The sequence below is a fragment of the Magnolia sinica genome, chromosome 7 (assembly GCF_029962835.1).
Source record: "Magnolia sinica isolate HGM2019 chromosome 7, MsV1, whole genome shotgun sequence".
NCBI classification, from domain to species: Eukaryota; Viridiplantae; Streptophyta; class Magnoliopsida; order Magnoliales; family Magnoliaceae; genus Magnolia; species Magnolia sinica.
In genome coordinates, this window is record NC_080579.1 from 13,374,261 (window position 1) to 13,385,920 (window position 11,660).

At 39.8% G+C, this 11,660-nt stretch overlaps 1 protein-coding gene across 1 annotated transcript; it reads left to right on the plus strand.

The window, feature by feature from the left end:
• Window positions 1-6,032: 6,032 nt before the first annotated feature.
• LOC131251097 (probable arabinosyltransferase ARAD1) lies at window positions 6,033-10,919 on the plus strand. Its single transcript, XM_058251606.1, has 2 exons — window positions 6,033-7,934; window positions 10,226-10,919. The coding sequence occupies exons 1-2, from the start codon at window positions 7,002-7,004 to the stop codon at window positions 10,823-10,825; spliced, it is 1,533 nt and encodes a 510-aa protein (XP_058107589.1). The 5' UTR covers window positions 6,033-7,001; the 3' UTR covers window positions 10,826-10,919.
• Window positions 10,920-11,660: the final 741 nt, after the last annotated feature.

Below are 11,660 nucleotides of genomic sequence, written 5' to 3' on the forward strand. Positions count from 1 at the left end.
GTACTATGTTGAGGATGAAATGAAAACGTCTTCTTTAAAATTTATTATTATTTTTTTGTAATAAGGCCCAACGAAACAGACCTGATCCCTCTCAAATGACATATTTGCTTGACTTTTACACTTTTAATCAAAGAATCTTTCTCTTCAATCTCTACTCAGCAAAGGAGAATGTTATGCGTATATGGCTATACTGTAATAGCAAGATCCCTCAGGCATGCATGTATATATCGATGCGATTAAATAAAACATACCAATCCATTTGATGAGTAATCAGATGGTCGTGATCTCAAAATCTAAGGTGATAGATCAATTGGATCAATTGTCCCAAACCATTGTTACTTTTCTAGCATTTAAGAGCATTGAAGTGTATTTATAATATGGGACCTTAAACTCCCGGTCAAGGTTCGAGTACCCATAGGCGCTGAAATTCCTCCAGCGTGAGTGTGTGGAGTGTGTGTGCGTGTGTGAAAAAAAAACAGAAAAGAAAGTGTATTTATAATACCAGCTCAGAAAATTGCTTCAACTGCAAACTTCCCAACCATCACGCTCCATCAATTTCTGATGTAGAGAATAACATAAAAAAAGTAATGGGGAGGAGGCTTTTGGCATCTATAGAGAAGAGATGGGTGTGGGATGCACCTTGCGGTGGAAAAAGTGTAGGGGAAAGAGAGAGTTGGAGCGATGGTCTTGGAGTACTCAATTGATATAGCACCTCCTTATTTAAGTAGATGCACATGTGAGAATTTTTAGGAGGAAACAATAGTTCATGAACCACTGTAATGGGAGCAGATTAGGTGTTACCCTCACCATATGGGGCCCACCTTGATGAATGTGTTATATATCCATGCCTCCCATTCATTTTTTCAGCGAATTTCGGGACCTTATCCTAAAACTTAAGCAGATCCAAATCTCTGTGGACCACCATTGGAAAAAGTTGTGAATGACCACTATTTTTTTGGTAGGCTACAAATTTTTTGGATCACACTGATCTCTGTATTTTCCCTTCATAATTCTTTTTTACCTTACCAATGGGTTGGATGGCAAATAAACATTATATAAATTTTAAGAATTCCAAATTCTACTATTCTAATTTTGGGTTTAGGATTTTAGTTTGCAAAATGAATCTCTTAGGTAGATGGGCCTATTTCAGCTAGGCTGTCCACTTATATATAAATGTGTCATTAGTGAGACCATCCACATAAATTTACATGTTCAATGTTTAGATATTACTGTACATCTTAGGGCGTGTTTGGGCAGTGGGATTAGGAGGGATTAAGTGGGATGGGATTTTGTCCTCTGTCAATTCCACTCCATGTTTGGGAAGAATGGAAAAGCCTGGAATTAGAAGAGATGGAACTGCATTGGGTCACTACCAATTTCACTCAATTTTAGCAAGTTGTGTAGGTCCCACCTTGATGTATGGGCTATATCCACACCGTCCACCCATTTTTTGAGATTATTTTAGAGCATGGGCTCAAGTGGACCCCACTATAGAAAGCAATGGGGATTGAATACTTACCATTGAAAACTTCTTTAGGGCCACATAAGTTTTGGATTTACCTCATTTTTAGGCCCATGCCATAAAATGAGGTTACAAAACAAATGAACGGTTTAGATATAACACGTATGTGTTATTCTCAATAATTTCAAATGATGGTAGGTATATCCATTCAATGTACCACCGTATTACTAACAAAGTATGGAATTAATCTTATCCCATAACAGGGGACAATCCCTGCCATGAGTAATAGTTAGAATGTCTTCTAATCCCACCGCCCAAACACGCCCTTAAAGTAATCTATGATTTTCTACATTAATTTATGAGTGTGCCATATGTGCACACGTGCTTAATTACTGCTACGCGTATGCTTGTCTAGGTAGAGTCGGGAGCCGTTTAGGTGAGACCCCGGCCTCACACAAGATGTGCGGCCCTTACCGCGGGGCCCACCTTGATTTACGCATTCTTTCTCAACACCGTCCATCCGATTTTCAATATGATTTTAGGGCAATATCCTAAAAATAAAGCATATCCAATTATCAGGTGGACCATCCCATAGGAAACTCCATGAGTGCAGTTTTTCGCATTCACCTGTCAACGTTGGCAATTTCAAAAGTGTCTAAACCGATCATTGCATGGGGCATGCTGCCTAATTACAATATGATAAAAATTAGGCCCATCTGATCAAGAACCAGGAGCATACATGAAATGAACGGTTAAGAGAAATAGAATGGCCGTCCATATATGCATGTGCCCAATCCGATTTGTTTATGTGCCTGATTCTCGGATAAAAGGGATGTAGATGCAATTAAAGGGCAGATAAGCAGGTTGGATCTTTTACACATGTTCTATGTTGCCACGTGTGGGAGGCGAGTGACATAAGGGTGCACTCGCGCCGGAGCTCCCTCAGAGCCCGCGTCCACCGAAAGACTCAAAGACCCAAACCCACGCGTGTTTGAAAATGAAATCCGAGAATCGCGGGAGCGGAATTGATGTTTCCTGGGTAACAGCTGGCGGGGGTTAGTTACTACCCAAACAGGACCGAGCTTGGGATGGACGGTCCTCTATGGGGCGCTATGGTCCCACTGTAATGTATGTGCTTTATCTATGCCGTCCATCTATTTTTAGAAATCATTTTCCCCTTCCCCACTGTAATGTTTGTGCTTTATCCACGCCGTCCATCTATTTTTACAAATCATTTTCCCATTCTTTCAGAGGAAGGGGGCAAACTGCTGGGAGGGTTGGTTTTCCAATGGAGCCTTTTCAGGGTGGGCCCTGATTATTAATTATATGTCAACTGGTTCAACCTAGTCACCAAGCTAGTTCAATTCGAGTTCGATTCGAGCTGGGTTCCATCCTAATTGAGTCGAGCTGGGGCTAGCTCGAACTCGGCTTGAACTCATTTTTGAGCTAAAAAAATCAGCTCGACTAAGATTGAACTCAGCTTCAAAGCAAGTCGAATCGAGCCTTTTCAAGTCAAGTCAAGCAAGCTAACCGAGCTAGCTCAGCTCGTGTACACCTCTACTTAGAAAGGTTCCACTCGAAACTGTGTTCAAGTTGATTTTTGGAGCTTGAAATTTTTTTGAAATGAGTCCAATCTAAATTGAGCTCGACTCGACTTGAAACTTGATTCAGTTTGAATCGATTCGACTCGGATTGAATTCACTTAATATAAATATTTTATAAATATTATAAATTATAAATTATATATTATAAATATTATAATAGGGAAAAGTTTCTATGCAGTCGAAGTCACGGGAATTTCCCATGAGGTTGAGTTGTGTGGGCCCACTATGATGACATCAACACCATCAGTTAGATGCATCATTCCATGGTGGGCCTAGGGCTTAAAAATCAAGTCAATCTGTGACTTGTGTGGCCACACCACATACAAAAGTCGAGAGGGGTTGCCCTCTATTAAAACATTCATAATCATTGTTGGGCCCATGGAGATATGGTTCACATATCCAGTCTATCCATTATGTGTGTCCCACTTGAATGAGGGGTCAAACTAAGTTTCAGACGCATCCAAATTTCAGGTGACCCCGTCAAGTGCTTTTATATGTTTTAAGCATGACTTCACATGATTTTAGATGGTATGGCCCACCTGAGTTTTGTATATGGCTGATTTTTGGGATATCTCATAATTTAAAGGGGACCCATCAAATGCACGATGTTGATGTTCGACATACATCATGGTGGGGCCCACACAGTTCAACCTCATGAGAAGTTCCCATGAGCTTGATGGCATAAAACCTTTTCCCATTATAATATATATTATATATTATATACATCAAAATTTTTAAAATCTAAACTGGAATTCAACTATTAGGTGGAATTTGAACTCGGCTCAAAAGATCGAGCTCAGCTGGCCTAAGTTGCTGACCAAGCTGAGTTGAGATGGCAAGTCAAGCTCAAGGACTGAGTTGGGTAGCTTGCTAGCTGAGCTGGGCCAAGCTTAACTGGGTTCGAGTCGTGTACAATTCTATCCGTTCGCCCTTCTCTTATGATTTTAATTTATGAGAAAAAAAATAAAAAATTAGGCAAATCCATTGCTCAAGGTGGACCACACTAAATAATAAGCTTAGGTTGCGTTAATGCATTAAAGCATTAGATACAAGTTATGTTAAATGTAAGAGTCATCTATGTTATGGTCCGCAGGAGTGTTGGAACTACCTTAATTTAGTCTCATATCATTTTTTCTTAAAATGATAGGAGGAAAGGGATGGGCACCATATATAAAACAAATACATCCTCGTGGGCCCCACAGATCTGGCCGTTCGTGGCCAAAGACGATCGCGGGTAGGACGCAATCCGCGTCCAGACAAAACACATGTCATGGTGGGCCTCACAATGCTGCGAGGTCGTCTCTAGCTACCTTGTGAGAGTATTACCCAATCCACGCCCCCTAACATTAGTGGGTATTTCCCTGACCGTGGGGCCCAACTTGTGATTTATGTATTTCCTATCAACGCCGTTCATCAGTTTTTTCATATCATTTGAAGATATTCTAAAAAGGCCGAAGTATATCCAAATCTCAAGTGGACCACACCACAGGAGCCAATGGTCATTGAACGCCCACCGTTAAAAACTTCCGAGGCTCACTGTAATTTTTATTTTCCATCGAACCTGTTGATAAAGTCACACATACATGGATGAATGTAAAAAACAAATATCAGCTTCGTCCAAAACTCGTGGCCCACAAGAAGTTTTTAATGGACACTGACCAATATTTCCCTGTTGTGTGGTCCATTGATATTTAGATCTGCTTCAGTTTCTGGTATCACGCCATAAATGATATGGGAGAACTTATGGACGGCGTGGATATAGAATACATACATCAAGGTGGCCCCCACGGTCAGGGAAACACCAGCACAGGTTCCCAGATAGCACCTGACTCGTTCCCGAGAATCGCAGCATGAGATCCCGTGCCCCTGCTCCCTCACGGCAGTCACGCGCCGAGATTTTAAAATATATCGTTATTTTGACTAATTTTTTTGCCATTTTATAACAAATTATCGCAAAATTTCAGGAAAATTAATTAGTGTTAAAATTATTCAATATTGTAACATTATTTAGTCATTTATAATAGAATTTTTATATTTTATTTGAAGCTATATTTTATTGATAATATCGCGAGAAAGACGGTAAATCTCCCGAGAAATTATCGGTCCCGAGATTTGTCGCTAAATGCAGAGATAACCACATCAATGTATTATTTGATGCTGCGGAAGAGCGTGATAGCTCAAACTCACGTACTTGGAGTTATATATATATATATATATATATATATATATATATATATATATATATATATATATATATATATATAAACCGTTTAAATTTCTGGGATCGCTCTAGATCGGTCAAAGGATTAACTTAGAATGATTGGATAGTTCTATATTTTGATTAACGGATATCTTTTTTTATTGAACAAAGATCGTTAAATCTTTTATTTTAACCGTCCCTTGCAATCCACCAATTCGACCGTTCAGGATATTCGTTCATGCTCATTCTTCGTTTTTTTACCTATGCAGTTTTGGTGGATACCTGACTGTGGGGCCCACCTTGATATGTGTGTCTTACATCCACACCGTCCGTCCGTTTTGATAGCTCACATGATCCCAAAAATGAAGCAGATCTAAATCTCAGGTGGACCACAGCACAGAAAACACTGGTGTTCGACCATTAAAAGCTTCTAGTGGACTACAAAAGTTTTGAATCGAGCTGATATTCATGTGGTCCCTTCATCCAGGTCTTTGTGACCTTATCAACAGGTTGGATGGTAAATAAACATTACTTTGGCCTAAAATAAGTTTTTAATGGTGGGTATTCAATCACCACTATTTCTGATCGTGTGGTCCACCTGAGATCTGAATCTGCTTCAATTTTTGGATCTTGCACTAAAATAAACTGTCAAAAAGGATGGACGGCTTTGATTTAAGGAACACACATCAATGTGGGCCCCACAGTTAGGGTTCCATCGAAGTCAGGTCCCTATTTTACACACGAATGTGAGGTCCGATCTCTCTATCAGGTGGGCCACACTAATATCTTCTTGATAGAAACTAGGCAGCGACAGCCACCTTACGATTGAAACGACCCGATCTTTAAACATTGTTCCCCCACCTGATGGAAAGATGGGATCGTCCACTCGTGTGATATATTGGCACGTGTACTTGCCTCTAGATTGGTTATGACCCTACGCGCGTGTAGCTTAAGAAGACCCGTTCAGCTCCCGCCATCTGTACGTTTTGTTCTTCTTTCTTTTCTTTTGGCTCGTTTTCAGATTCCATTCCATCCTTTTCTCCACCCTTTTGATTGATTTTTTTTTCATGGGTTGTTGAGATTTGATTTGATTTTTGTTGGGTTTGTTTGGAATTTGCATTTGTTAATCTCTATTCGTCATGGCTCTCTTCTTTTCCATTGCTTGATATGTAGACAATATCATTGTTCATACAATCCCGCTGTTTTTAGATTTCATTTTTTTTAATCTTTTTTTTTTTTTCCTATTTTTTTATGGATTTTTTGTGGGGTTTGTTTGGGATTTGAATTTTGTGATCTTTCTGTTCTGTTCTTTTGCATTAATTGATTTGAAGACAATGTCATTGTTCATAGAGTCCTGCTGTTTTTAGATTTCATCTTACCCTTTTTTTTTTTCTTTTTTTTTAATTGTTTTCTTCGATGGATTTTAGTTTTTGGTTGGATATTATTTTGGGTTGGTTTCATTCGCTTTGATTTTCTAATTTCTTTGGTTCTGTTTTAATTCCACTTTGATGCTTTTTCTTTTGGAATTTTGACATTGGAAATTCTCATGACTGAGTTAGCGATTCATGTGGTTTCTAATCCTTATGAATCTTGTTTGGATCAAAATAGGATTTTTGGAATGTTTCTGTTGGTTTTGGATTGAATGATGTTTTCTTTTGATTTTCATTTGATGAAGCATTTTGGTTTATTTGATTTTGTAATGAATATGCAGAATCAGTGCTAAGTAGTTCCAGCAATGGCCGAAAGGAACCCACGGCCTACTGGAATTTTGTCTCAAAAATCCATCTTCTTTTTCTTCACGATCCTGGCTTTCCTGATTACCTTCTCCTGGTTCTTCTTCCTACGATCCGCCGGCCACCCGAATTTCATCGACCACAACTTCTTATCCAATGCAAAGCTCTTTGCTGTGATCGATGACGGGAATTCCTCATCCCACAATCCAAAGAAAGTTCAGCCATTGGCTGCTTCATCCTTATTCTCCACCAATGAAGAAGACAATGGTCAGGAAGACGAGGAGTTCAAGAAATGCAATCCGAATAAGGCGGTCCTGAAAGTTTTCATGTACGATTTGCCACCCGAATTCCATTTTGGGATGTTGGATTGGAAAGGCGGGAACGGTAGTGTTTGGCCAGATCTTCAATCAGAAGTCCCGCACTATCCCGGCGGATTGAATTTGCAACATAGCATTGAGTACTGGCTTACATTAGACCTTCTATCTTCTCAGTTTGCCAACTGGCCTGGCCCATGTAGCGCGATCAGAGTTGAGAATTCTACTGAAGCCGATGTTGTTTTCGTCCCGTTCTTTTCTTCGCTGAGTTACAATCGACATTCAAAGGTGACGCAATTGGAAAAGATCAGCAGGAACAATTTTCTACAAGCGAAGCTGGTTCAATTTTTGATCGCCCAGGAGGAATGGAAGAGATCGGGTGGACGTGATCATGTCATCTTAGCACATCATCCCAACAGCATGTTGGAAGCCAGGAAGACGTTGTGGCCCGCCATATTAATCCTCTCTGATTTTGGGAGGTATCCTCCGAACATAGCTAATGTTGAGAAGGATGTCATTGCGCCTTACAAGCATGTGATCCATACAATCATCAATGACATTGCTGGATTCAATAGCCGGCCGACGTTGCTATATTTCCAAGGAGCCATTTACAGGAAGGATGTGAGTACTACTGCATCGTTCCCATTGTTTCAATATTTCTTTCTCATGTACTGATTTAATTTTGGTTGCTTTCGATGGATTTATGCTCTGTTTGGATGCATTATCGAATTGAAATGTGATAGCTGGTTCCATCAGGTGGGACCGAACAAATGACATAATTGCAATTTGCAGCTTGGGTTGTGGTCATGGCCATTTTAGTATTGAAGAAAAATAATTTGTGATTTTGGAAGTTCTACTCTTATTGAATTTCCGAATTGCATTTGAAAGAAAGCACACACTCACATCCTCATAAGTATCACTTCATGAATTTTAGATTCTATAAAGAGTATAAATCCCATAATTCCAGAATCATCTTTTTTGCAGCCTGGACTGAGCGCACCCTTTTTCCCGACATAGTTACCAAAAATGTAACTGCAATCTGGTCATTTCCACTTAAACGAGCAAATTGTTGCAATGTGATTGAATGGTGCATCCAAATGCAACCTTAAACTTCAATTCTTTTTTTTTGAATCGATTGTCACAAGAATCTGAATTAGCAATGGATTGACAATCATGGGAAGTGGATTGATGATCATGATCCGTCATGAACATCTATTAAAGGGTTGCTGACCATAAGAGGTTCGCTGAACATGGTACTCATGTGCTAGATCCTAGTCACTCACAGGTGGGCCACAAAAAATTCAGGTAAACTCACTAGGTGGGCCACAATGTATCAAACAAATGGATGGCCAAAACAATATTTTTCTAGCTGCACGTAGGCTACATAGTGGCCTTAACCAGACTATTTATTGGGCTTGTGACCATGAAGTCTGACCACCTGATGAACAAGTCGGATCTTGCACAAGCATGCCATATCACATTCACCGGTGCATACATGGGCAGAGATACAAAAACATGCATCCCCATAGCAAGCCTCTAATTATAATAATCCTGAGACCCTCTTTGTGTGCCTCTTAAAAATGAGTTCATCTTATTTTAGTTCAGTGTAGTTATGTATTAGAGATCATGTTTCTTTTTGGTATGGATTAAAAATAATCTTGATAACCAACTTTCATGATCTCCAAGTGTGTTTGGTTGCACCAAATATCATGAAATTTCATGTATTATCCACAAAATTACCTTGATCAATCATTACATATCATGAAATTTCATATGTTTACGGCAACTAAATGTGCCCTAATACATGTTTATGATTAACTAAAATGAGATGAAATCATTTCCAAGTGGCACCCAAACTATGCATGCCCCTTGATTCCTGCTTGTATTTTCAATTTGTAATTTCTCTTCTTGAAGCTTTAGCAAAGCCATCGCCTAGCTAATGTTCTCTTCTAGATCCACCTCGATACAAGATTTCTACCAAACAAGGTATCATATCCTACTTATGAATCTTTGGTTAAAACGTCATTGCAACTGTGCATTCACATGGCCAGTTGATCAAAGGGCTACTTTTTGATTTATTGCAGTTCTTGATTCTATAAATTCATATTACAACTAAAGTCTCCATTGTCCATACCTGGTTGAGATAGAATCTGCATTGGGTTACTGATCAGAATGTTGCCAGCTTGTATCAACGGCCATGATCAATCTCTCCTTTGCTTTTACCTTCTGTGACTTGGTGGATTTGATGCAGAACGGACTCTGACAGAAGCCTCCATAGATGAAGAAAAGAAGAAAGAAAAGAGATACTGTAGGGAACTTCCTATACACAACCCACTTGTGATTTGTGGCAGAAAAGGCTAGAAAATGGAATCCCCCCAATGCAGTTTCTATTCTTCATGTAGGAGTTCATTCTAGCCATTTCCTTTTCTTCTTGGGTGGGTTCTGGAGTGTTTGGACATCTTATTTCCTTGAATTTCCCTTCCCCTCATCCTTCCTCTTTCACTTGGGGGACTGTTTGGGTGGGTTTTCTCTGTTTCTTGCTATCCAAATCCATGTTGCTGTTTCATGAAGGTGAGAACATTCGTTCTTATGATTCGAAGAGATACATTCGCGAATCTTCGGATTATCAAAAAGTGATTTGTCCAAGAACGCTTTCATTGGTTTGATTTCAGTTTCAGTACTGGTGGGCCCATGCTCATATTAACTATGAATGATCCTACAGACTCTGAAATTTGTAACAAACTAACACTGACTGAATGGCGTTGTTGATTTTCTTACCTTGGAATTCGAAAAAATTCAAATAACGGTGAAGTATGATTTTTGGAGTGTTCGATTCTTTCTACCTTTCTTATTGTTTCTGTTACTGTATCCATTCAGTTTTTGCTTATTCTTGACCTGGGTTTTATCTTCAGGGCGGGTTCATTCGACAAGAGCTGTTCTATCTTCTCAAAAATGAAAAGGATGTGCATTTCACCTTTGGAAGTGTGAGCCGGGACGGCATCAAAAATGCAAGCAAGGGGATGCACTCGTCAAAATTCTGCCTCAACATCGCGGGTGACACCCCATCATCCAACCGTCTATTCGACGCGATCGCTAGTCACTGTGTCCCAGTCATCATCAGCGATGAGATTGAGCTCCCTTACGAAGACGTTCTGGACTACTCTAAATTCTGCATCTTTGTTCGCACTTCAGAAGCTCTCAAAAAGGGGTTCCTCATAAACCTGATTAGGAGCATTGGAGAGGCCGAGTGGACCAAAATGTGGGAAAGGATGAAAGAAATCGAGCGTCACTTTGAATTTCAGTATCCATCGAAGAAGGAAGATGCGGTTCAGATGATTTGGCAGGCGGTGGCCCGGAAGGTTTCAGCAGTTCGATTAAAGGTCCACAGGTCAAGAAGGTTTGCATGGTCTGATATCAGCAACAACGGAAGAAAACGAAATCCATTCCGCAGAAGAAAAGGATTGGTTAGTAGTAAGCACTCTAAAACAAAATTTCCATTTGAAACATTTTGATGAGACTTGCATTTTTACCAAAAATATCGAATCCATTCTGCATTTATGCAACTGCAACCGCTGATTTCATACAGCCAAAGAGGGCTTTAAGAGACGTTATTCTTTCATACCATGGTAGTGCTCTGAAGGAAATCGCTCAAAGGAAGTTGGAAAAGTTCCATTCCTGATTCTTTTTGTAGTGTTCTAGCTTTGCTAGGAGACTAACCATGTATATTTGCAGATTGAGAGAAGGTGAGACATGCATTGTATTCTCACTGTGGATTTTGAGTCCTTTTTACTGTAATGAAGAGGTTGTGTTCTTTCCATTTGCCTTCCAAATCCCATTTTGGAATGCTTGTTGTGAACTGATTTTCAATGAGCAACATGTGCACATAAACTTTAACATTACTTACAAATGTAACAGTAAAAACTCAATATAATCGATGGAGCAGGCATGCACTTACAACGATGGTGTGGGGTTCAGCCTAGAATTACTTCTCAAAGAACCTCCACGGTTGATTTTGTTGTTGATGTCTTAAATCTGTCAGTAACAGGGGTTTGTCGATGCCATCAACAAACCACTCGATGCCATCGATAGATGCTCGATCCCATCGAGAAAATCCGGAAAAATCAATGTTGGTTGCTGGAACGCTTTAAGTGTTGCTTCTCGATGGCATTGAAGTCGACGCCATCGACATATCCTCGATGGCATTAAGGAGTTCGATGCCATCGGCATATCCTCAATGGCTTGTCGATGCCATCGAAGGTCTCATCGAGCGCGCACGCAGAGTTGTGTAAGTGTGAGTTTTGTTTCATATTCCGGTTGTGATAGTATATATATCCTGTCTAATCAGGA